The 26,419-nt window shown below is 37.3% G+C and overlaps 1 protein-coding gene and 3 pseudogenes across 5 annotated transcripts in view; 2 read left to right on the plus strand and 2 right to left on the minus strand.

Moving 5' to 3' along the window:
• SPG11 (SPG11 vesicle trafficking associated, spatacsin) overlaps positions 1–26,419 on the minus strand; it is a 91,820-nt gene that overhangs the window by 47,091 nt on the left and 18,310 nt on the right. For all 4 annotated transcript variants that reach the window (XM_053596190.1, XM_053596189.1, XM_053596191.1 and 1 more), the window contains 8 exons: positions 13,469–13,601; positions 9,922–10,077; positions 9,060–9,235; positions 6,915–7,091; positions 4,744–4,815; positions 4,325–4,452; positions 3,869–4,044; positions 2,139–2,349 (listed from right to left, as the gene is read on the minus strand). In XM_053596190.1, the coding sequence (XP_053452165.1) occupies positions 2,139–2,349; positions 3,869–4,044; positions 4,325–4,452; positions 4,744–4,815; positions 6,915–7,091; positions 9,060–9,235; positions 9,922–10,077; positions 13,469–13,601 (1,229 nt within the window). The remainder of the gene's footprint in view (positions 1–2,138; positions 2,350–3,868; positions 4,045–4,324; positions 4,453–4,743; positions 4,816–6,914; positions 7,092–9,059; positions 9,236–9,921; positions 10,078–13,468; positions 13,602–26,419) is intronic.
• Positions 1–26,419, plus strand: part of LOC128589234 (glutamine synthetase-like) — a 159,103-nt pseudogene that overhangs the window by 14,930 nt on the left and 117,754 nt on the right.
• On the minus strand, positions 3,192–3,834 carry LOC128587670 (ATP synthase-coupling factor 6, mitochondrial-like; annotated as a pseudogene). Its single transcript, XR_008380624.1, has 2 exons — positions 3,830–3,834; positions 3,192–3,662 (listed from the first exon to the last, which is right to left on the minus strand). The product of XR_008380624.1 is annotated as an ATP synthase-coupling factor 6, mitochondrial-like (transcript).
• Positions 10,545–11,121, plus strand: LOC128589238 (60S ribosomal protein L17-like; annotated as a pseudogene).

The raw sequence follows: 26,419 nt of genomic DNA on the forward strand, positions 1-26,419 counted from the left end.
CAGGCTCCGCCCACACCTGACTGTTTTTTAGAGATGGGTCTTGGTCTTGCTCAGACTGATCTTGAATTTGTGAGCTCAGGCAATCCACCTGTCTCGGCCTCCCAAGTGCTGGGATTACAGGCATGAGCCACAGCACCTGGCCTATGTTAGCTTTTTTTTTTCTTTTTGCAGTTTTTGGCTGGGGCTGGGTTTGAACCCACCACCTTCGGCATATGGGGCCGGCGCCTTACTCCTTTGAGCCACAGGTGCCACTCCCTATGTTAGCTTTTTAAACAACCAAATACTAAGCAAAATATCTGATAAACATACAAGTACTATAATGTTTTCTTTTTATCATTATTTTTTTGGAGACAGAGTCTCATTTTGTTGCCCTTGGTAGAATGCCATGATGTCATGGTTCACAGTTAACCTCAAATTCTTGGGCTCAAGTGATTCTCTTGCCTCAGCCTCCCAAGTAGCTGGGACTATAGTCACCCACCACAATGCCCGGCTATTTTTAGAGATGAGATCTCACTCTGGCTCAGGCTGGTCTTAAAACTGTGAGCTTGGGCGGCGCCTGTGGCTCAGTCGGTAAGGCGCTGGCCCCATATACCGAGGGTGGGTTCAAACCCGGCCCCGGCCGAACTGCAACCAAAAAAAAAAATAGCCGGGCGTTGTGGCGGGTGCCTGTAGTCCCAGCTACTCGGGAGGCTGAGGCAGGAGAATCGCTGAAGCCCAGGAGTTGGAGGTTGCTGTGAGCTGTATGATGCCATGGCACCCTACAGAGGGCTATAAAGTGAGACTCTGTCTCTACAAAAAAAAAAAAAAAAAAAAAAACTGTGAGCTGAGGCAATCCACCCACCTTGGCCTCCCAGAGTGCTAGGATTATAGGCATGAGCAACTACATCTGGCCAAATATTCTATTTTTTGTAAAGAAGAGCATTTAGTGCAACAGAAATAAGAGTGAATAGAAAATCAGAAATTAAAGAACTCAAGACTAAAACTAACTGGATTGAGCAAAGCTCTTAACTTCTTTGGATCTAACTCTCCACATCTTCACGTTGAGTAGGACAATACAGCTATAAGTATACCCCAATAAATAGAAAATAATACACATGAAATACGTATGTTTAAGAATCTTAAAAATAGGGCGGCGCCTGTGGCTCAGTGAGTAGGGTGCCGGCCCCATATACCGAGGGTGGTGGGTTCAAACCCAGCCCCGGCCAAACTGCAACAAAAAAATAGCTGGGCGTTGTGGCGGGTGCCTGTAGTCCCAGCCGCTCAGGAGGCTGAGGCAAGAGAATCACATAAGCCCAAGAGCTGGAAGTTGCTGTGAGCCGTGTGATGCCATGGCACTCTACCGAGGGCAGTAAAGTGAGACTCTGTCTTTACAAAAAAAAATAATAATAATCTTAAAAATAAATATACATGTTATTATTTTTTAACTATTCCAATAGCTTAGGAAGATAGATTAGAGTGAGCCATATGAAATTGCTGATATTCAACCATTTTTTATCCACACAAACGGCAAGTTCATATAATTCAATCTAATAGATTTTTAGAAATGAATTAAAGTTTAAAGTCTTTAAACTTTTACTTCAATAGCTGCTACTTCTATTTAATTCAGCAGTCTTCCTTAGTTCCAGGCCATACATAGCACATGGGTGCAGTGATGATACAGAGAGCAGTGGGGGGACAATTACCGGATGCTAAGGCATACTCATCTCAGCTCTTGCAACTTGTTCCTTATAGCCCTATTGACAAGGGCAGTACACCAAAGCAGATAAAATGTCTTGGTAATAATCTACATGCAGAATTTGAGCGCCTACTCACCATACATGATGTTAAATATATATGAGTTTAAAACCTCAGTATAAGATAATGCTCTTTGAATTTTATAATAATGTGAAACAACACTGCATTGGATTTATGGCATTTCAAAGGAAAATCAATACCATTATTTTTTATTGCTCTTCCTTTTTTTTTTTTTTAATTTAATTTAATTTATTTATTTATTTTTTTTTGGCTGGGGCTGGGTTTGAACCCGGCACCTCCGGCATATGGGACCGGCGCCCTACTCCTTGAGCTACAGGCGCCGCCCTGCTCTTCCTTTTTATTCTTATTCTTTCCCACTGTGGAATAGCTCAATAGTTACATACCTGGCCAGCTTATCTAAAATTTCATTCCTCATATAGTTGTTGCAGCAAGTATTCTGACTAATAATATCAACACTCAGAGGAGGCCACTTGTTCTGTTGAAGTGAAGCATAATCCTGGGTCTGAAATTCTCCAATCCATAAGGTAATGTTTAACCAATCATGGCGAGCCGTGAGGAACCTCCAGAGGGCTTCAGGAGAGTATGACTTGTATTCTATATGAAAAATAATACATATTTGGAGAATTATGAATCCTATGTACTCAATTTTGATATGAGGACAATTAATGACAATTAAGGTCATGGGGGGGGAGGAAAAGCAGAGAGAGGGAAGGAGGGAGAGAGGTGGGGCCTTGGTGTGTGCCACACCTTCTCGGGGCAAGACATGATTGCAAGAGGGACTTTACCTAACAAATGCAATCAGTGTAACCTGGCTTATTGTACCCTCAATGAATCCCCAACAATAAAAAAAAAAAAGAGAAAAATGATACATATTTTAAAACAGCAATGGATGTTTACTGACATGAGATTTGACACTGAATTAACTATTGAGTAAATATAACAATCTGGAAGTAATATGATACAATGTATGAATTATTTAGGTCCTCTGCTTCTTTTCCTATTTTCCTCTTTTGTGTTGTTTTATAATCCATACTACAGCCTGAGGAAGAGCTAAATGTTTCTCATTACTATAGCGGTTGAAATGAAATTCAGATATTAGCTATGAGTTTCATTTATTTGTTCAACCCTCTTCTTCCCTTCACTTCCCCTCAATATAAATAAAAACTTTAGTTCTAATAGCAAACATGAATTTGACTCTGAATTACATACTACTTTCCAAGAGCCCTCAGGTCATAAAGATCCTTGGTTTATAAAAGAAACTCAAAGACTATTTGGGAACAACAAAGAATGTCACTTTGAAGCTGAGATGAAAACAGCCTTGAAATGACAAGTCATTAAGCCATGACTTTTTTTTCATTATCACATTATAAATCCCTCACAAAAACCTTGAGATAAGGAGGTTATAACCCAATGACATATATATATATATATTTACATTCAATATCACCCAATAATTTATTTGGAATCAGAATTAAAAGAACACTTAAGAGTTGTAAAATGTACGTCTATTCTGAAACTTCTGATTAGTTGTATAAGTAATCCATGACAAATTGCCAAATTAATTTTACTTTATTTCTTCAGGCCTAGGGTTTCTCGATGGCTTCAACTTTGGAATTTTCAAATTTGAAGTTATGGAATGTATTCATGTCTGCTTTACTATACATTTGCTTAAGCTTAAAAAGCTCCCTATCCAGGTCTTGCTGATACTCTGGGCCAGCATCCACAGGTCCTCCAAATGCCTGTTGCTTAGATCTGTATTCTCTAATCTTGTCCACGAAAAGCATCTGTAAAGGATCAAGTTCCCTATTAAATGCCACTGCTGTAACACCAATGTTCCTCCGAAAATGGACTGAGAATACCGATGAATGACAGAGGACCTAAACGGCCTCTGAAGAATCAGGGTGATTCTACGTTACCTGTACTCAGTCCCGAGCTGCCAAAACCACGGCTGCTGCCACTGTTCTACTTCCAGCCCTCTCAATGACTTTTAAATTCTGCATATTTTCTCACCCCCCCCCCAAATTCTAAAATAGAGACACACCAAAATATTCAAATACCAATACTTATTTTAAACCTCATTCAATATGTTCATATTTCAGGCTCTCACACTTGCCTTCTGGACTTATCTTGGGTAGAAGGATGAGGTCTTGTGTTAGTTGATCCCACCACAGAGCCCAATTTAACACAATTCTATGGTCCTGTTTGTTAAATTCATCTTTACAATCATATTTCAGGAATGAATCCAAAACACATCTGTGCTTGAAAAAATCTTGTTCCTTTACCAAATACCTAAAAACAGTGACATATTTATTTTTTCTTTAATTTTGGAGGAAAAGGCATCATTCCTTTTTATCTGCTCAAGAGCTTCCATTCTTTGGGAGAACACATAATTCTGATTATGCAAATATTAAGACAACAGAAAATTCCTGAGTCCCTTCTGACACATGCTTTTATCTTTGTACAGAAAACAAGCTTGACTTCACATAAGAAACTCAGGCTCACTTACAATTAGAAACTAAACACTATCAACAATGTTTTTGAAAAGGGACTAGAGAACCAATCAGACTACCTGGGAAAGGCCTGGATCTGCATGTTTTCCGGGAAATGTTCCAAATACAACTTCTCAACTTGATGCACGAAGTCTATAGTTCTTTTTTCTTTCTCAGAAAAATAACTTTTTTCTTTTAAAATTTCAACCTTGAATAAAAATTAAAGCAGTAACCTCACAAAAATCAACCATGTCATGAGAATAAATGCCATTTAAGAATTATATTTAGAATTTTTTGAGGTTTTATATATTCACACAGATTTTCCTTTGCCACAATTGTAAAATAATCATTTAAAAAGATTAAGGAGTTGTTGTTTTTTACTTGTTGAATACCAGTTGAATATTAAAATCATTATGAAGTTTTTCTTCCAAGTTTTCTTCTAATTTCTTCACCCAGGCTTCCTAGAAAATGTAAACCACATAATCTCATCTATACCTACCAAAAAGTCCCGTATGTTTTTATCAGTTGTATAGACACATATTTTGAGCAACTGGTCTTTTACATCAAAGGCCTATAATAAACAGAAAAAAATACTTAACATTTTGTAATATAAGTATTTTGAATATAAATATATGTAAGATACAGAAATACTCTATTACATGTAGACATTTATCTGTGGAATAGACAACTTTTCTACTCTTGTGAACATTCATTTTCCTACATTTATCACACATATTTACTGCCTAGCCATAAAGTCCTTAAGCATTTTGTCAGAGCAAAGGCACCACATAGAACAATTTAAGGTACATACCAAATTGCCACAGGACCAAAACTATAGCAATCTGCTCTGATGATTCATTTGAAGACAAAGGTCAACATTACAAAACCCATTCCTCTGCATTTCCAAAAAGTTACCACAGGCAAGACCCCAACCATGCAATTAGGGCTAGATCTCAGCTTAGTCCGGGAACCCTACATCTAGGACTCCCCCCTTCTCACATGAAGAAAAACCCCAGCAAAGGCATTATCTACTAGAACGTTCAAATGGAGATGTAAGAAATCACACGAACAGTATAGAATACCTGCCAATAAATAATGAAGTCAGATGCATGCTTTGGTATGTGTGAAATCTTCTGTGAGAAATGCTGTCTCCTAATCAATGTGTCAGGTCAAAAAGAAAGATGATGGACACTCCATTTAAAAACCTCACCAAGAGATATAAAAACAACCTAAGTGTCAATATATAAATGGATAAGGAAAATGTATTATTTGCAATGGAATGTAATTCAGCCTTAAAAAAGAAGGAAATCCTGGCAAGGCATAGCAGCTTGTGCCTATAATTCTAGAACTTTGGGAGGCAAAGGAAGTAGGACTGCTTGAGGTCAGGAGCTCCAGACCAACTGGAGCAAGTACAAGACCCCATCTCCACAAAAAATAAAAAAATTAGGCCAGGTAGCTCATGCCTGTAATCCTAACATTCTGGGAGCCCAAGGACAGGGATCACTGGAGGTCAACTCAAGACCAGCTTGAACAAGAACAAGATTCCATCTTTATCAAAAAAAAAAAAAAAAGAAGAAGAAGAAGAAAAGAAAACAAGAAAAATAGTTGGGTATGGTGGTACGTGCCTGTAGTCCCAGTTACTCAGGTAGATGAAGCAAGGGGATCACCTGAGCCCTGGAGTTTGAGGTTGCATTGAGCTAAGATGATGCCACTGTGTGCTAGTCCAGGCAACAGAGTGAGACCCTATCTTAAAAAAATAAATGAAGGAAATTCTGCCTTTTAACAACATGGATGAACTTGTAGGACATTATGCTAAGCCAGATACAAAAAGACAAATACTGTGTGATCTCACTTACATGCAGAATCTAACTGTTAGATTCATAGTAACAGAGAATAGAATGATACTTACCAGGGCTGAGGTGATCAAGGGTATAAACTTTAGCTATAAGTAAATAAGTTCTAAAGACCTATGTATAGCAAAGTGACTAAAAGTTAATATATTGTTGTAGTTGAAATCTGCTATGTAACTATGGGGAGGTAACAGATATGTTAGTTTGATTGCGGTAATCTCATCATAATGCCTACATGTATCAAAACATCATGTTGTGTACCTTAAAAATATTCAATTTTTGTCAATCATCTCTCAATAAAGGTGGGGGGAAAATCTCTTCAAGAAAGTTCTCACAGGCTAGGCGCAGTGGCTCATGCCTATAATCCCAGCAGTTTGGGAAGCCAAGACAGGAAGATCACTTGAGGCCAGGAGTTCAAGACTGGCCTAAGCAACACAGTGAGACCTTGTCTCTACAAAAAATAGAAAAGTTAGCCAAATTTAGTGGTGCATGCCTGTACTCCCAGCTACTTGGGAGGACCTATAATTCCAGCTATACAAGAGGCTGAGGCAGGAGAATCACTTACACCCAGCAGTATGAGGTTGCAATGAGCTATGATTGTGCCACTGCTCTAGCCCAGGCAACAGAGTGAGTTCTTATCTCCAAAAAACCCAGGAAGTTCTCAGCATCAAAGTTCTCATTATTATTTCCTAGTAAAGACTATATACATTTCTTAAGGTTTGTGACACAACTATGAATATAAATCAATTTTTAAAGTAACTAGAAATTGTATTACATTCATTTTAAGACTAGTATCAGATGAACAGATTATACCACTCACCATATTTTTCAAAAATTCGGAGGCTTCCTTTATATTTTTCTTTTTTAAATTGTCAAAGACCAAATCTAGGCCTATTCTGATCACCTCCTCGAGTCTTTGAGCAGAATGACTGTTAATCCTGAAGAAAGTTTGTGCCTCTGGTATTTTGTTGTTTAAAATGGCATTGGCAATAACTTCCTAGGAAAGGAAGAAAGACATTTGCCTTTAAAGTTTCTTTTTATTTCATTATTATGTTATCAACATGAGACTTACACATTTATTGAGCATCTAAGGGACCTTTATTGAAAATCTACCACTAGACGTGGGACTAGGCCCAGGGGATATAAAGTTAACTAATAAATCAGTGCTTTATTTGTGTGTCCCTAGGAGCTCACAGTCTAGTGAAATACATGGAAGACACACAAATAAAGCACGATTATAGTAATGTATTATAAGCACTGATTATAGTAATGTATTATAAGGGTTGTGATAAAGGTTTTAAGTAATGTATTAAGTAAAGTATTACTTAAAAGTAATGTATTAAAGTACTGATTATAAAGTAATGTATTAAAGCACTGATTATAATAATGTATTATAAGGGCTGTGATAAAGGTTTCCCAGGAAGAGCACCTAAGAGAGGTGACAAAGAGGAGAGAGAGAGACACAGAGAGAGAGAGAGACACAGAGAGGAAGGAAGAAAGGGAGGAAGAAAGAAGGGAGGGAGGAAGGGAGGAAGGAAGGAAGGAAGGAAGTGAGCAAGAGAGGGAGGCTTTTTAGCAGAGGTAACAGATGACAAAAAATTTAAAACCCGTAAGAGTTCCATACATATACTGAGGAAAAAGGACAGGTGTCCCAAAGAGAAGGAACATCGTGTGCATGGGCAAAAAGGAAAAAAACAGCTTCAAGTATTCAGGGAACTCCAAATTACTCAATATAAGTAGAGAAAAAGCTGGAGAGAGTGGCAGATGAGACCTGAAAGAAAAGCAGAGGTTCCATCATGAAGGGCCTTACATGGATTTTATGCTAGAATTTATGTGGAGCCACTGAAAGGCTTTAAAAGCAAGAGATGATATATATATAATCAGATATATATTTTAGGAAAAATATCCAGTAGCAATGTGGAGAATGAACTGAAAGCTGTTTAAGCTAAAGATATTGAGGCATTAGGTTACTACGATAATCCAAGTGAAAAGAAATAATGACATAACCTGAGATACCAGAGAGAACAGAAAGGAGGAATTCTTAACCTGGGGTTTTCAAGGGGTCTACAAACCCCATTAAGCCATATACAAAGTTGTGTGTACATATAAATGCACATGCGCAATATGCATGTAGCTGGAGACAAGGTCTGCAGAGAAACCTGTCAAAGAGACAGGAAAAAGCAGCCAAAAAAGTGGAAAGAAAAGAAAATATAATGTCTGGCTAGAGAATAAGAGATACAGAAAGTACAGTCACATGAGGTACTCCCCAACCCCTCTGCCCTAAGAGCAGCAGTCTTGAGAACCTGGCAGCATCTCAACCTTATCACTTTCACTTCTTACTGGTTATGATCATCTATGTTAAGCTATGTTGGCTTTTGTTTTTCTAATACCACTCCTCCCCATGTGGGTGAAGGAATTCTTTCAGGCCCTAAGTCACAGAGGGTAGCACATGTTGGTATTTTAACTTCGACTGTTAAAAGAAAGGCAAACAGGTATACATAGAAAATTTAACTGGCAAAATGTCTGGAATTTCAGATAGGACTTAAAATCAAGTGTACTTCTAAGTAATGATATCATAAAATAAAAATTTCTAAAGATCTAATCACCAGCAACAATTCCATTTATTCAGTGGTCAGCTAGAACGCATGAGTCCAAAGTGCTAGGCCCTACCCAGTGAGAGAGTATTGCTAAGGGAGTACCACTCATGTAGCTTTGGGGTTGCGTGTCTATTATTGGATGCAGATGGACAGATCTGGCATTAAAAGGGAGCATATATGTGTTCTGAATTAGACGAATGGAGCTTGAAGACATCTGAAGTCATGCCCAGAAACCCCAAAACCTATAAAAACCTAAAACTCTTGCCAAAGATTCTTATCACAAGTATACAGAATCGAAATTCTGTTTCTTCTATTGTTATCTTAGATCCTTTGAGTCTGGAAAATAAATAATAATTACTTGTATTTACCTCAGTGCTGAGTTTCTCCCACATATCACTCTCCTTTCCTTTGGGGATATTTTCATTTACATCATATTCATCTACAGCATCTGTTAACTTCCAAGGAAACTTTATCATGAAAGTTCGAAGTTCATTAATGTAGCTGGTCAAAATGTTCACTCCTTTCTGCAGATGTTCATCTAGCTCTGTGGAAAATACCAATGTGTGAATTCACGTGTGTTCATGTGTGTGTGTGTATGTGGGTGTATGTGTGTATATACACATATGGAGGAAGAATGTGTGTGCCATGAACTGTCATAATTTTTTTTTTTTTTTAGCTAAAGCAGCCATGAATTATTTATTAGGGTAGTGCTGTGGCCTTGTGACTGACTTGAGTTTACTTTGCAAAAAACTCTCAGAGGAACAAAAAAATGCTAGTTCTCTTATCCCAGTTTTATAAATGAGGCCACTGAATCCAAAGGAGGAAGAAGACACATCCAAGTCCAAGGTGCTTGGAGCCGGCACTCAGCATCAGTGGAAGAGCAGGTTGTGTCCACCTGAGTCCTGAACTGTCATAATTATAAACAATTCTAGAGAATGCCAAAATCCAAAATTGGCATTTTTAAATTTCAAGCAGTATGTTAGGTTTTTCTTATTTACAAGTAGTAGCTCTGTTTTTTTTTTAATATAATCTTTTTCTTTTCTTCATAATGATTAATCCAGGTCTTTCTGCCAGCTTTTCTAGTATTAGAAACCATTCACACCCTTAATTACACACTGACTTTACTCAACTTTAGCAAAAGGCTTATGCTCTCTCACTCAGCAGCAGCACTTGAATCTTTGTCTTGACACAGAAATGGCATAATTGCCCCTTCCTTGCTGCTATTCTTACCTTCAGTGTGAATAAAAAGCTCCTTTATTTGTTTGTTAAGGAAAGACAGTGTAAGAGTAAGCAATTGTTCTGAAAAGTGCTTGCTTTGGGTTTCAGAGTCACTCTCTCTAATTGCTGAGCAAAGTAAATCCAATGCTGGGGTCAGCTCTTCCACATCTGAGAACGAACCAAAGGAAATTAACATGAAGAACACCGGGATACTCCCAATAGAATCAGTATATCCAAAAATAACAAGAGGCAATATTCTTTACACAAAACAAGGACCAATATCTTATTTTCAAAAAGTTCACAAACTTTTACGAAGACTTATTACCTATAAACTTCAATGATTCTAATTACTAATAGTTATTATTTACTGTTACTATTAACTATCATTTTGCTGACCACTTACATCTTCTAAGTATTATACTTGGTGTTTTATAAATGCTATTTCATTTATTCCTTTCACTAACCTAATAGGTTACGTGTTATATTCTCCATTCCACAGATAAGGAGACTGAGGTTCAGAGAGGATAAGTAACTTGCCCCATCTAATTCAGAAAGTGACAAGGCCAGCTCTTCCCCTACGCGGCCTGAGGTGATCAAATCTTCGAGTTTACTTTAAGAACACACGTGAAACTGCCCAGGCCATCAAGGGTATGCATATATGAAAAGCTACCAAGTATCTGAAGGCTGTCACTTTAAAGAAACAATGTGTGGGCGGCGCCTGTGGCTCAGGGGAGTAGGGCGCCGGCCCTATATGCCAGAGGTGGCAGGTTCAAACCCAGCCCCAGCCAAAAACTGCAAAAAAAAAAAAAAAGAAAGAAAGAAACAATGTGTACCATTCTGATTTTACAATAGTGAAATTGGTAGGTGTGCCCCAGCCAAATAGTGGGGTTGGATACAGGGTCGGTGGCCCAAAATCATGCTGAATTTTTGCTGCCTGTGCTTAAAAATGCAGAGAGTAATGCTGAACTTAAGGGTCTGGATGTAGATTCTCTAGTCATTGAGCATATCCAAGTGAACAAAGCACCCAAGATGCATCACCGAACTTACAGAGCTGATGGTCACATTAACCCATACATGAACTCCCCCTGCCACATGGAGTTGATCCTTACTAAAAAGGAACAAATTGTTCCCAAACCAGAAGAAGAGGTAGCACAGAAGAAAAAGATGTCCCAGAAGAAACTGAAGAAACAAAAACTTACCGCACAGGAGTAGATGCAACATAAAATAAATGCAAATAACATAAAAGGTAAATAAACAACAACAACAAAAAAAACAAGAAAGTGACAGGGCCAAAACTTTACCTTAACCTGTATGATTTCAAAGCCATTCTCTTAAATATGCAGTGAAAACAAGAAGTATGGGCCCTTGAATCCTCTATTTGCAGCTTAAGGCCCTAATGAAGTGATTCCTATTTACCCTGGCACTGAGGGAGAATTATGGGAAACCTGAGTTTTCCCCTAGGAGAAGCAGAAATGCTATTTCCATGCTTCTCATTCCAGACCCATCTCCATCTACCCTTTAGCAGTGTAGGTAAGAGTAGAATGAGAAATTACCAACAAACAGATGTAAATAATGAGCATACAATCGCTGAATACCATAAAACAGGTCTTTTTCTACAAATTCAGTCAGATTAATAAAAAATTGGAGCATACAAAAAGATGGCAATTCAAGGAGGAGGAGACCAAACTCTGTACTCAAAAGAGAATTAAAAAAAAAAAAAATATCTAGGGAAAGGCTAGTAGATTGCTTGAACTCATGAGTTCGAGACCAGCCTGAGTAGGAGTGAGATCCCCATCTCTACTAAAAATAGAAAAACTGAGGCAAGAGGATCACTTGATCCCAAGAGTTGGAGGTTACTGTGAGCTATGATGCCACAGCACTCTACTCAGTGTAACAGCTTAAGACTCTGTCTCAAAAAAAAAAAAACCAAACAAACAAAAAATATCTAATTCATAGTCAGAGACTCAGAACTCACTACACCAGTAGAGAAAGAGCAGGTGGTTATTTTCTCCACGTACCTACAGTACTAAGTGATAAAACTTTTTTTGGAGAACAATTTATCAAGGTATTTAGGAATGTAAATTGAACATACGCTTAGACCTGAAAATTCCAGGTCTAGAATTTATCCCAAGTAAATAATTATATGTATGAGACATTACACACATATGCCATAAATAGCATATTGTCAACAGTTAAAAAACTGAAATCCATCTAAATGTCTAATAGGAGTACGGCTAGGTGAATTATGGTATAGCCCATATAGGAAAAATACTATATTACCAAGTAGGAAAAAAAGGAGATTATTAAACTTTATGTATAGGGGGTCAAAAGACAAAATTACAACAAATTTAAAGGTCTCAATTGGCTTTACTACAATTCTAGAATGGGATAACACTTTATTGCATATAACAGAAACAGTGTTCCAATGAGCTGAGAAGAGGAGGTTGGCATTATAGACAGAGAAGAGCTACAAAAAACAGCAAAGAACAAAGAGCATATTTGTTATCTTAAAGCTACTTTTCTTGTATGGTTAGCATAGGGAGACAGAATAGTAGAAAAGTAGCTCATCAGCAGGCTCACTTCAAGCTATTTCTTTTGCATAAAGACTACAGCAAAAGGAGCTTCACTGTCATGCTGACTGAAGACTGAAACTGGCCTCTTTGAGAATTTGGCTGTTAAAAACTCTCCTGATTTCTCAGACGGTTAGAGAACAATTTAGTGGAATTTTAGCATGGGTGACTCCATTTTGATTTTTGGTCTAGTCTGTTGGAGCCTCATACAGGAGTTTAGTACAAAACAAGGGTCTTCTGTGATTTCTATTTAACAAGAGGAAAACACATTTTATTACCCTATTCCTCTAAGGAGAGGATTTGCAGAGCTACCAGGCCCAAGTTAGGCTTCCTATTTAAGAATGAAAGCCAAAATCTTGAAAAGAAGTGTTGGTAATGTAGCACAAAAGCAAAGAGGGTGAGGCTTGGCGCCTGTAGCTCACTGCTAGAGTGCTAGCCACATACACCAGAACTACGGGTTCACAGTTCGCACCCAGCCCGGGCCTGCCAAACAACAACTATAACAAAAAAATAGCCAGGCATTATGGTGGGCGCCTGTAGTCCCAGCTACTTGGGAGGCTGAGGGAAGAGAATCACTTAAACCCAAGAGTTTGCGGTTGCCGTGAGCTGTGACATCACATAACTCTAGAGAGGATGACATAGTGAAACTGTGTCTCAAAAAAAAAAAAAAAAGCAAAGAAGGTGAAAATTCTTACATTAAGTACCAATTCATAACTCAGAAAGCCATATTGTCAATACATATCTCAGATGGTTGTAAGGACAGGCAATTTACCAAATGAATTTTATACTTTTTCTTGCATACCCAGAATACAAAACACAGTATAGGATACAAACAACAAATTCCTCACTTAGAATAAGAATGTTTATAGATTCCGACAACTCTCTCAGGTTTCCACAAAGAATATAAAATCCCATGACTAAGTTTAGGGAAATAGGTCATCAGAAAACACAGCAGTAATTTGAAAGTGATTAGCCTTTATTCTACTTACTTCTTAAATATAAATGAGATGAGAAGTGATCAAACACATCAGGTACAGGAGATTTTGAGGATGAATTAAAAAGATTTTCCTTGCTCTTCAAAAAGAAATCTACTGTGTCCAGCTGACGATTTTCTATCCCAGCCTAAAATGAGGAGTTGGAGAATCAGGTTAAAAAAAAAAAAAAATCACAATAGGAAAAAAAATCAGGATACAGATTAAAAACAAAACAGTTAGAACTTAATGTACTGAGACTACGGGAGACACAAGACTTCATGAGTGTCTGAATTCCAGTGAGGATTCTCACAATGACTTACGTGACCCGAGGCAAGTCTCTGTAAGCTTTTTGAACATCGGTCCCCTCTTCAGTAAAAACAGGTTGTTACACTAGAAAACTTTCATTTCTACCATTTTATAATTCTAAAACTACTCCATGCTAAGTATTAGGGATTACCCTTATAATTAAATCATATTCTATTTGAATTAAAATGTTACAATAATATGATGAATATAATATGATTAAAAGTTAACTGAAAAAGCAGGCTAAAAAGAGACTCCCAGTTTTGACTAGGCATCTTGAGGAACCTTCCTATACAGAACAAATCACAGATCAAACCCACATCTTTAATGCTCAGATGAACTGCAAAGTAAATCAGGAATAAAACAAAGAGAATGACAATCTAAAAAAGTAACTGAGCTCTAAAGCCAACAGCTTTGTGAAGGCTTCTGTAGAGCTCTGATGGCTTAAAGCAGGGGCTGGAAAACTAAGGCTTACCAACCAAAAGCAGCCCTTGCTAGTTTTGTAAATAGAGTATACAAGGAATACAGCCACATCATACTGTCAGTGGCTACAAAGCCACAGCTCAGTAGGCGCAAAGGAGAACACTAGCTGAAACATTTACTATCTGGTCCTTCAGAGAAAAAGTTTCCCAACCCTAGCATAAAGCACTGTGCATAAGAATCACCTAGAGCAGTGGTTCTCGCGATGTATTTTCATCGTTACAAAGGGGTCGCGACCCACAGGTTGAGAACCACTGACCTAGAGAGACTGTCCAAATGAGCATTGCTAAGCCCTGTGCTGAAATTCTCTAAGTAAGTAGGTATGGTGTAGAGCCTGAGAATCTGCATTTCTAATAAATCCCTACCTGATGGTGATGCTGCTGGTCTGGGGTTCAGATTTTGAGAACCCCTGGGTCAAAGTTCTGGGTGGTACTATAGGGAGGTTAGGGTAAGAGGTACTCGTGGAAGTTATGTAAAAGAAGAAAAGACAGAACAAACCTAGGATCCATGCAGGGTGACACCCACCACAAAAGGATAAACTAGAAAAATTACTGTCCCTTGAGGGAGACCATAAACACACTATGCCTTTATTCCAATTGGCAGAAAGAAAATCTAAATTATCTATGAATAAATACGAATAATTTTGTTCTTAGGAGATACACGCTAAAGTACTTAGAGTTGTGAAGTTTGCAACTTTCAAATAGTTCAGCAAAACAAAACAAAGTACACACAGTTGAAATAAATGCAGTAAAATGTTAACAGCTGGTGAATCTAGGTGAAGGGTAACTAAAGGTTCATTTTACTATTTTGTAAAACTTCTCTGTAGGTTTTTAAAATTTCAAAATTACATATGTAACAATGACCAAAAAGTAATTTTGAAATAAAAAAACATAAAAATTGAAATTAGAAACAAAACAGATGTATTGAAATCAGATTAGACACAGCTGAAGAGAATTAGTATACCAAGCAATATGAAGAAATTATCCACAATGTAACAAAGACTTACAGAGGTTAAGAGAAATTGAGTAAACTGTCAAAAGTGTACTTTTTCAGGTATAACGTCACTAGTCTGGTGACAGGTACGCTAAAAGCCTTGACTTCAGCATTGTACAATTCATCCATGTAACAAAAAACACTTGTACATCCTAAATTTATGAAATTAAAACTAAACAAAATTGGCTTTAACAAAGTAAAAACATGTTTACTTCTGATTTAAAACTGGAAAATACATTTTCATGCACATAGAACTTTTATGGAGAGTGAAGTCATGTGCTTCATAGCCATATTTCAGTCAATGCTATGCCACTTATGATAGTGATTCCATAAGACTATAATGAAGCTGAAAAATTCCTATTGCCTTTTATTGTACTATACTTTTTATTGTTATTTTAGAATGTATTTCTTCTGTTTATTAAAAAAAAAAGTTGTCTGTAAAACAGTCTCAGGCAGGTCTTTCAGGAGGCATTCCAGAGAGAGCATTGTTATTATAGGAGATGACAGCTCTAGGCATGCTACCGCCTCTAAAACAGTGGTTCTCAACCTTCCTAATGCTGCGGCCCTTTAATACAGTTCCTGTGGGTCGTGACCCACAGGTTGAGAGCCTCTGCTCTAAAAAATGTTTACTGGGATAAGGTGTGGAGGTGGAAGACAATCACGATCCTGACCCTGTGTAGGCCTGGGCTAATGTGTATGTTTGTGTATTTGGGCTTTTTTTTTTTTTTTTGAGCCAGTCTCACTTTGTCAGTCCTTGGTAGAGTGCTGTACCATCATAGCTCACAGCAACCTCAAACTCCCAGACTTAAGTGATTCTCTTGCTTCAACCTCCCAGGTAGCTGGGACTACAGGTGCCTGCCACATTGCTATTATTTATTTATTTATTTATTTTTTTTTGAGACAGAACCTCAAGCTGTCGCTCTGGGTAGAGTGCTGTGGCATCACAGCTTACAGCAACCTCCAACTCATGGGCTCAAGTGATTCTCCTGCCTCTCCCTCCCAAGTAGCTGGGACTACAGATGCCTGCCACAACACCCGCTATTTTTTGGTTGCAGCTGTCGTTGTTTGGTGGGCCTGGGCTGGATTCGAACCCACCAGCTCAGGTATATGTGGCTGGCTCCTTAGCTGCTTGAGCCACAGGTGCCCAGCCAACACATTGATATTCTTAGAGACAGGGCCTGGCTCGGGTTGGTCTTGAACCTGTGAGCTCAGGCAATCTACCTTGCTTTGGCCTCCTAAGTGCTGGGATTATAGGTGTGAGCCACCATGCCCAGCCCCTATGTATTTATTTTTAAACAAAAAAGTGAAAAAAAGTTAAAAAAAATTAATAGCTGCAAGCTTATAGAATAAGGATATGAAGAAAAAGTCTTCTATAGCTACAGAATATGTTTGGGTTTTAAGGTGTTATTACAAGAGTCAAAAAGTTTAAACAATTTGTAAGTTCTTTTTTTTTTTTTTTGAGGCAAGGGTCTCAAGCTGTCGCCCTGGGTAGAGTGCTGTGGTGTTACAGCTCACAGCAACCTCAAACTCTTGGGCTCAAGTTATTCTCTTGTCTCAGCCTCCCAAGTAGCTGGAACTACAGGCGTCTGCCACAATGCCCGGCTATTTTTTGGTTGCAGTTGTCATTGTTGCTTGGCAGGCCTGGGCTGGATTCAAACCTGCCAGCTCCAGTGTATGTGGCTGATGCCCTACCCACTGAGCTACAGGCACCAAGCCAATTTATAAGTTTATAAAGTAAAAAAGTTAAAGTAAGTTAATTTATTATTGAAGAAAAAAGTTTTCTATAAATTTAGTGTAGCCTAAGTGTACAATAACATCTAAGGCCTTCACATTCACTTATCACTTGCTCACTGACTCACCCAGAGCAACTTCTAGTCCTACAAGCTCCCCACTGATGGTGAGTCCCCTATACAAACATACCATTTTTAAAACCTTTAAAACCATATTTTTACCATTTTTTTATGTTTAGATGCATAAATATTTACCACTGTGTTATAACTACTTAAACTATTCAGTACAGTATATGCTGTACAGGTTTGTAGTCTAAGAGCAAAAGGCTATACTATATAGCATAGTAGGTGCTGTACCACCTAGGTTTTTGTTAGTATACTCTATGATGTTTGTATGACAAAATCTCCTAGCAATGTATTTCTCAGATGTTATCCCTGTTAGTAATTCATAACTATATATATGAGGCTATAAACTAAGGCTCAACAAATGTTAAAGAACTCAAATCATATACAGACCAACATTTTTCAATTAAAGGCCATTAGTGAGGCATAAATCACAGTGAAACTGCAAAACGCCAAAAATAAAGAAAAGATCTCCCCAAAAAACCTGAGGGAGGGGGAGGGAAGAAACAATATTTGCCTTCTCCGTGAAAATGAGTTCTAGAAGACAGTAGAAAGTAAACACAAATGCACTGAAAGAAAACAATAGCCTACCTAAAATTCCAAATTCAATAAAAACAACTGTCAAGAATTACAGGAAAAATCTTGGACATTTTGGTGTATTGTAAAAAAAAATAATAATAATTATATCAAAATAGACATCATTAGTGAGATTTAAAATTAAGTTCAGCACCAGTCAAACCCTTACTGAAGGAGACTTTAAATGATACACTTCACAAAAGGAAAGGATAAAATGTGAGAAGAAATGAAGAATAAATGTATGATATTTATGTAAAAGGACATGAATATAAATACATAATAATGATGCCTATGTAGCTGAAAAAATCAAAAACAACAACGTAAACAAGGATAAATGAAGTTAAACTAATCAATGGACTTGTCTTATCAAAAAAATAAAATGTTTAATAATTTATATATGTACATTATATGTATTTCCTAGGATAAACTCTTAAAGAAGAGAAACTGAGTATTTATTTTCCAAACCAGTAGAGAGCATGAGGGAGCTTCTGGAGTGCTTATGTTTTATTTCTTGACCTGGATGATGACAACAAGAGTTTTTGCTAAATAATTATTTGTTAAACTATATTCTAAAACAGTGGTTCTTAACCTGTGGGTCACGACCCAAAGGAACTGTATTAAAGGGCCCTGGCATTAGGAAGATTGAGAACCAGTGTTCTAGAAGAACATACCATGCTCATGGCTGGGAGGAATTAACGCTGTTAATATGTCTATACTACCCAAAGCAATCTAGAGATTTAATGCAATCCCCATTAAAATACCAATGTCATATTTTTGAAGAATTTGAAAAAATAGTTGTTTGGTATGTAACCAAAAAAACAAACAAACAAACCTCCAAATAGCTGAAACCCCCCCAATAGCCAACATAATTTTTAAAAATAAGAACAAATCTGGAAGCATCACATTACCAGACTTTAAGTTATACTACAAGTCTACAGTGATCAAAACAGCATGGTATTGGCATAAAAATAAAGGCATAGATCTAAGGAAGAGAACAGAGAACCCAGAGATAAAACCAGCCTCATATTGCCATTTGATTTTTGATAAAGCAAACAAAAGTATACAAAGGGGAAAAGAATCCCTATTCAATAAATGGTGCTGGCAGAACTGGTTAGCCACATATAAAAGACTAAAACTGGACCCACACCTGTCAGCACTTAAACAAAAACTAACTTATGCTGAATAAAAGATTTAAATCTAAGACACAAAATTATAAAAACTCAAAGAAAGTATGGGAAAAACTCTGATTCTTACTGGCCTTGAAAAAGAATTTATGAAGATAACCGCAATGGCAATTGAAGCAACAACAAAAATAAATCAATAGGACCTGATCACATTAAAAAGCTTCTGCACATCTAAGGCTAATAAACATAATCTACAAACTCAAGCAAATCATCAAGAGCAAACCACCCCACTAATAATTGGGCAATAGACATGAACAGAATCTTTTCTCATGAGGACAAATGGCCAAGAAACACATAAAAAAATGCTCATCATCCCTAATCATCAGAAAAATGCAAATCAAAACCACTTTGAGACATCACCTAACCCTGAGAATGGCCCACATCACAAGGTCCCAAAGCAGCAGATGATGGTGTGAACCTAGAGGGAGGAAAACACTCATGCACTGCTGGTAGGACTGCAAACTAGTACAGCCTTTACAGAAAGAAGTATGGAGACTCCTCAAAGAACTGAAAGTACATCTTTCACTTGATCCTTCAATTCTACTACTCGATATCTACCCAAAAGAAGAAAAATATTTTACCATAAGGACACTGGTACTTGAATGTTTAAAGCAGCTCAATTCACAACTGCAAAGATAAGGAAACAATCCAAGTGCCCCACGACTCATGAATGGATTAATAAACTATGGTATATGTGCACCATGGAATACTATTCAGCCATAAAAAGATGGAGACTTTATACCTTTCACATTTACCTGAAAGGATTTGGAGAACATTCTCCTAAATATCACAAGAATGGAAATCAAGCATCCCATGTACTCAATGCTAAATTGAAACTAGCAGATAAATGACACACCCACATAAGAGAAAAACTCAATTACATTCAAGAAGAGGGGTGGGAGGCTGTGCCTGTGGCTCAATGGAGTAGGGCGCCGGCCCCATATGCCGGAGGTGGCGGGTTCAAACCCAGCCCTGGCCAAAAAACTGCAAAAAAAAAAAAAAAAGAAGAGGGGTGGAGATTTAGTAAGTTCCTGCCTAAAAAGTATAATATATGAGTATATGGCACACTTTCTAGGTGAAAGACTCAACTACAACTTGGACTTTACATTATAAACACAAACAATGTAACCCAATTACATGTACCCTCAAATTAACTTGAAATAAATTTTTAAAAACTAAAAAAAAAAAATTGTGGCTGGGTGCCTGTAGCTCAGCAGCTAGGACACCGGCCACATACATCAGGGATGGTGGGTTTGAACCTGGCCCAGGCCTGCCAAACAACAAAGACAACTACAACAACAAAAAATACCTGGGCACTGGGGCAGATGCTATATAGTCCCAGCCACCTGGGAGGCTGAGGCAAGAGAATCAAGAGTTTGAGGTTGCTGTGAGCTGTGATGCCATAGCACTCTACCGAGGGTGACATAGTGAGACTCTGTTTAAAAAAAAAAAAAATTGTATTCTGTGACATATTTCACCATAAAAAGAAATTATATTCTGCAATATATCTCAATAAAAACTTAAAAATCAACTAATGTGGTTCACTATAATAAGATTACAGTGGACAGTTCATATGGTTATGTCAGTAGATACAGAATAAAAATACAATAAAATTCAATACCCACTCTTGATAAAACCTAACAGGTGGGAAAAGGGAAACTGACGGCTGGGAAAAGAAAACTTGTTTAACCTTACAAAGGGTATCTTATACACACACATACACACACACACACCAAATATACTTGATAGTGAGACATTACAGATATTCTTTTTTAAAATCAGGAATAAGATAAAGATTACTTCTGGGTGATAGTATTCTGGATCTCCTATCAACACAATGAGAAAAAGAAGTAAAGTGCATAGGAATTTGAAGAGAAGAAATAAAACTGCATTATTTTGATGTACATTAACTATAGAAAGTTCAATAAAATCTGACATATGATTTAGAGAGCTATATCTAAAAAAATGAATTATTAGAATTAACAAATTTCAATACATAAGAACAAAAATAAATACACAAAAATTAATTGTATTTCTTTATATTGGTAATAGGCAAAATGTAATTATAAAATTATCATTTATAAGTATAATATATAGTACTTAAATACATAGCCCACAAATACATACACACAAACACATACATCAAGAACATAGCTAACAAAAGATGTCAAGAATTTAATGAAAAAAAAAACTGTAAAAATTGAAATGTTTTATTGAAAGACATTAATGAAGACCTAAAAAACATGAAGAAAGAGAATATATTTATGGATAGAAGATTAAATATCTTTTTTTTTTATTGCTAAATCATAGCTGTGTACATTAATGCAATGAAGGGGTACAATGTGCTGGTTTCATAAACAATCTGAAATATTCTCATCAAACTGTTAAATGTAGCCTTCATGGCATTTTCTTATTTATTGTATGTAGACATTTATATGCTGCATTTAGTAAGTTTCACCTGTACCCATTCTAAGTTGCATGGCAGGTGTGGCCCCACCCCATACCCTCCCTCCACCCTAACCTCCCCACTCCCCTCTCCTCCCTTGGCCCTTTTCCCATATTCTTGCGCTATAGTTGGGTTATAGCCTTCATGTGAAAGCTATAATTTAGCTTCATAGTAGGGCTGAGTACATTGGATACTTTTTCTTCCATTCCTGAGATACTTTGCTAAGAAGAATATGTTCCAGCTCCATCCATGTAAACATGAAAGAGGTAAAGTCTCCATCTTTCTTGAAGGCTGCATAATAATCCATGGTATACATGTACCACAATTTGCTAGTCCATTCATGGGTCAATGGGCACTTGGGCTTCTTCCATGACTTAGCAATTATGAATTGGGCTGCAATAAACATTCTGGTACAGATGTCTTTGTTATGTTGTGATTTTTGGTCTTCTGGGTATAAACCTAGTAAAGGAATTACAGGATCGAATGGCAGGTCTATTTTTAGGTCTCTAAGTATTCTCCAAACGTCCAGAGGGAACGTATTAGTGTGCATTCCCACCAGCAGTGTAGAAGTGTGCCCTTTTCTCCACATCCACGCCAACATCTCTGGTTTTGGGATTTTGTTATGTGGGCTACTCTTACTGGGGTTAGGTGATATCTCAAAGTAGTTTTGATTTGCATTTCTCTGATGATTAAGGATGATAAGCTTTTTTTCAAGTGTTTGTAGATTGTGCGTCTGTCTTCTTTAGAGAAGTTTCTCTTCAAGTCCCTTGCCCACCCTGAGATGGGATCACTTGTTCTTTTCTTGCTAATACGTTTGAGTTCTCTGTGGATTCTGGTTGTTAAACCTTTATCGGAGGTATAACCTGCAAATATTTTCTCCCATTCTGAGGGCTGTCTGCTTGCTTTACTTGCTATGTTCTTGGCTGTGCAGAAGCTTTTTAGTTTGATCAGGTCTCAGTAATGTATTTTTGATACTGCTTTGGGAAGTCCTCCTCATAAAATATTCACCCAGGCCGATTCCTTCAAGAGTTTTCCAGGCACTTTCTTCAAGTATTTTTATAGTATCATGTCTTAAGTTTAAATCTTTTATCCAATGAGAGTCTATCTTAGTTAATGGTGAAAGGTGTGGGTCCAGTTTCAGTCTTTTACAGATCACCAGCCAGTTCACCCAGCACTATTTGTTAAATAGGGAATCTTTTCCCCACTGAATGTTTTTAATTGGCTTGTAAAAGATCAAATAATGGTAAGTAGCTGGATTCATCTCTTGGTTTTCTATTCTGTTCCAGACATCTACTTCTCTGTTTTTGTGCCAGTACCATGCTGTTTTGATCACTATCGATTTATAGTATAGTCTCAGGTCTGGTAGTGTGATTCCTCCTGCTTTGTTTTTATTGCTAATGTTTTGGCTATTCGAGGTTTTTTCTGATTCCATATAAAACGAAGTATTATTTTTTCAAGATCTTTAAAATATGACAATGGAGCTTTAATAGAAATTGCATTAAATTTATATATTGCTTTGGGTAGTATAGACATTTTAACAATGTTGATTCTTTCCAGCCTTGAGCATGGTATGTTTTTCCATCTGTTAACATCTTCAGCTATTTCTTTTCTTAAAGTTTCATAGTTCTCTTTGTAGAGATCTTTCACATCCTTTGTTAGGTATACTCCCAAATATTTCATCTTCTTTAGCACTACTGTGAAAGGAATAGAGTCCTTGACTGTTTTTTCAGCTTCGTTATTGTTGGTATATATAAAGGCTACAGGTTTATGGGTGTTGATTTTGTAGCCTGAGACATTGCTGTATTCCTTGATCACTTCTAAAAATTTTGTAGTAGAATCTCTAGTGTTTTCCACATACACGATCATATCATCTGCGAAGAGTGAAAGTTTGATCTCTTCTGACCCTATGTGGATACCCTTGATCGCCTTTTCTTCCCTAATAGCAATGGCTAGAACTTCCATTACAATGTTAAAGAGCAACGGAGACAATGGGCAACCTTGCCTGGTTCCTGATCTAAGTGGAAATGATTTCAATTTAACTCCATTCAATACGATATTGGCTGTGGGTTTGCTGTAGATGGCCTCTATTAGTTTAAGAAATGTCCCTTCTATACCAATTGTCTTAAGTGTTCTGATCATGAAGGGATGCTGGATATCATCAAAAGCTTTTTCTGTGTCAACTGAGAGAATCCTATGGTCTTTATTTTTTAGTTTATGTGCTGAATTACATTTATGGATTTATGTATATTGAACTACCTTGAGACCCTGGGATAAATCCCACTTGGTCGTGGTGTATAATTTTTTTGATGTCTTGTTGGATTCTGTTTGTTAGGATCTTATTGAGTATTTTAGCATCAATATTCATTAGTGATATTGGTCTATAATTTTCTTTGCTTGTCGGGTCTTTCCCTGGTTTGGGGATCAAGGTGATGTTTGCTTCGTAGAATGTGTTGGGTAATATTCCTTCTTTTTCTATATTTTGGAAGAGTAATATAGGTACTAGTTCTTCTTTAAAGGTTTGGTAGAATTCTGACGTAAAGCCATCTGATCCTGGGCTTTTCTTTTTAGGGAGATTTTGTATAGTTGATACTATTTCAGAACTTGATATAGGCCTGTTCAACATTTCCACTTCATTCTGGCTTAGACTTGGTAGGTGGCGTACTTCCAGGTATTGGTTGATTTCTTTCAGATTTTCATATTTCTGAGAGTAGTTTCTTGTAGTATTCGTTAAAGATTTTTTGAATTTGAGGGGTCTGTTGTTATTTCATTGTTAACATTTCTGATTGATGAAATTAGGGCTATTACTCTTTTTTTCTTGGTTAGGTTGGCCAAAGGTTTATCTGTTTTATTGATCTTTTAAAAAACCAACTTTTGGATTTATTGATCTGTTGTATAATTCTTTTGTTTTCAATTTCATTTAATTCTGCTCTGATTTTGGTTATTTCTTTTCTTCTGCTGGGTTTTGGGTTGGAGTGTTCTTCCTTCTCCAGTTGCTTGAGGTATCCCATTAAGTTATTAACTTTCTCTCTTTCTGTTTTCTTGAGGAAGGCTTGCAATGCTATAAATTTCCCTCTTAGGACCGCCTTTGCAGTATCCCAGAGGTTCTGGTAATTCGTGTCTTGATTGTTGTTTTGTTCCAAAAGTTTGGTAATTTCCTTCTTAATCTCGTCTATAACCCATCTATCCTTCAGCAGAAGGTTGTTTAGCTTCCATGTTTTTGTATGGGTATGCAGGTTCCTATTGTTATTAGTTCAACTTTTATTCCATGATGGTCTGACAAGATGCAAGGAATAATTTCTACTTATTTTAAATTTGCTGAGGTTAGATTTGTGGCCTAGGATGTGGCTGATTTTGGAGTATGTTCCGTGGGCTGATGAGAAGAATGTGTATTCAGTTTTGTTGGGATGAAATGCTCTGTAGATGTCTGTTAAGTCCAGATGTTGAATGGTTAAGGTTAAATCTAAAATTTCTTTGCTCAGCTTGTTTTTGGAGGATCTATCCAGCACTGCTAAAGGAGTGTTAAAATCTCCTACTACGGAGCTGGAGGAAATCAAGTTGCTCATGTCTGTTAGAGTTTCTCTTATAAACTGAGGTGCATTCTGGTTGGGTGCATAAATGTTAGTAATTGAAATCTCATCATTTTATTACCTTTAACAAATATGAAGTGTCCATCCTTATCCTTCCTTATTTCGGTTGGTTTAAAGCCTATTGCATCTGTGAATAGGATTGCAACGCCTGCTTTTTTCTGCTTTCCATTTGCCTGGAGTATAGATGACCATCCCTTCACCTTGAGTCTATATTTGTCTTTTAATGTAAGATGTGATTCTTGTATGCAGCAGATATCTGGCTTGAGTTTTTGTCCTCTTTAGAGGACAATTTAAACCATTCACATTAATTGAGCCTTTTGAGAGTCTGGTGGACATTTTTAATCCTTTTGTGACTGTGGAAGTTGGAATATGATCAAAATTTTCTGGAATTTGATCAAACTTTGATCAAAAGTTTACTTTTGTGGTGGATGGTTATGCTGGTCTTTATGAAGGATAGGTCTGAGAATATCCTGGAGAGCTGGTTTAGTTATGACAAATTTCTTCAACATGTGAATGTCATTGAAGTATTTAATTTCTCCGTCATAAATGAAACTCAGTTTAGCTGGGTACAGGGTCCTGGGTTGAAAGTTATTTTGTTTCAGGAGATTATAAATCAATGAACACACTCTTCCAGCTTGAAAGGTTTCAGCAGAGAGATCTGCAGTTATTCTAATATTCTTCCCCTTGTAGGTGATGGTTTTCTTTCGTCTGGCTGCTCTCAGAATTTTCTCCTTCATATGAACTTTAGTGAAATTGATTATGATGTGTCTGGGGGATGTCTTATTTGGGTTAAGTTGTGCTGGAGTTCTGAAACTGTCTGCTATCTGAATTTCAGAATCTCTTGGCATGTCTGGAAAGTTCTCCTTCATAATCTCATGGAGAAGAGACTCTGTGCCTTGTGAAGGCACTTCGTTGCTTTCGGGGATCCCTATAAGACGAATATTGGTTTTCTTCAAATTATCCCAGAGTTCTCTGAGAGAGTGATCTGGTTTTGCCCTCCATTCTCTTCCTTTTTGAGAGTTTGGGAGCGTTCGAAAGCTTTGTCTTCTGTTACTGAGGGATTCTACTGTGTTTTTCAGATCTTTGAGGGATGCAACTTCTTGTCTCAATGTGTCAAAATCTTTGGTTATTTGGTCTTTGAATTCGTTGAAATCTTGAGGTATCTTTTGGGTTACTGCTTGGATTTCTAATTTAATCTTATTTGCTATCCAGATTCTGAATTCAATTTCTTACATGTCAGCTATTTGTTTGTGCATGGAATCTTGTGCTGTGTCTGCCCCATTGATCCTTGGGGGAATTGATCTACTCTGATTATTCATATTGCCAGAGTTTTTCTGTGGATTTTGTCTCATGATTGTTTTTCACCATTGCCTCTGGCTGTCCTCAAGAGTTAGGGAGGTGTCTCTCCAAGATTAGACCCCAGAGAGATCACTCTATTGTTGCTGGATTTTTGTAGTGAGTGACCCTGTGTAGTTCCTCTGGGGCTGCCCCAGCCAAGGAGTTCTGGCTGTGGAAGCAGCTCCGGAGTATGACACACCTGGATC

The sequence above is a fragment of the Nycticebus coucang genome, chromosome 6 (assembly GCF_027406575.1).
Source record: "Nycticebus coucang isolate mNycCou1 chromosome 6, mNycCou1.pri, whole genome shotgun sequence".
Classification (NCBI taxonomy): domain Eukaryota; kingdom Metazoa; phylum Chordata; class Mammalia; order Primates; family Lorisidae; genus Nycticebus; species Nycticebus coucang.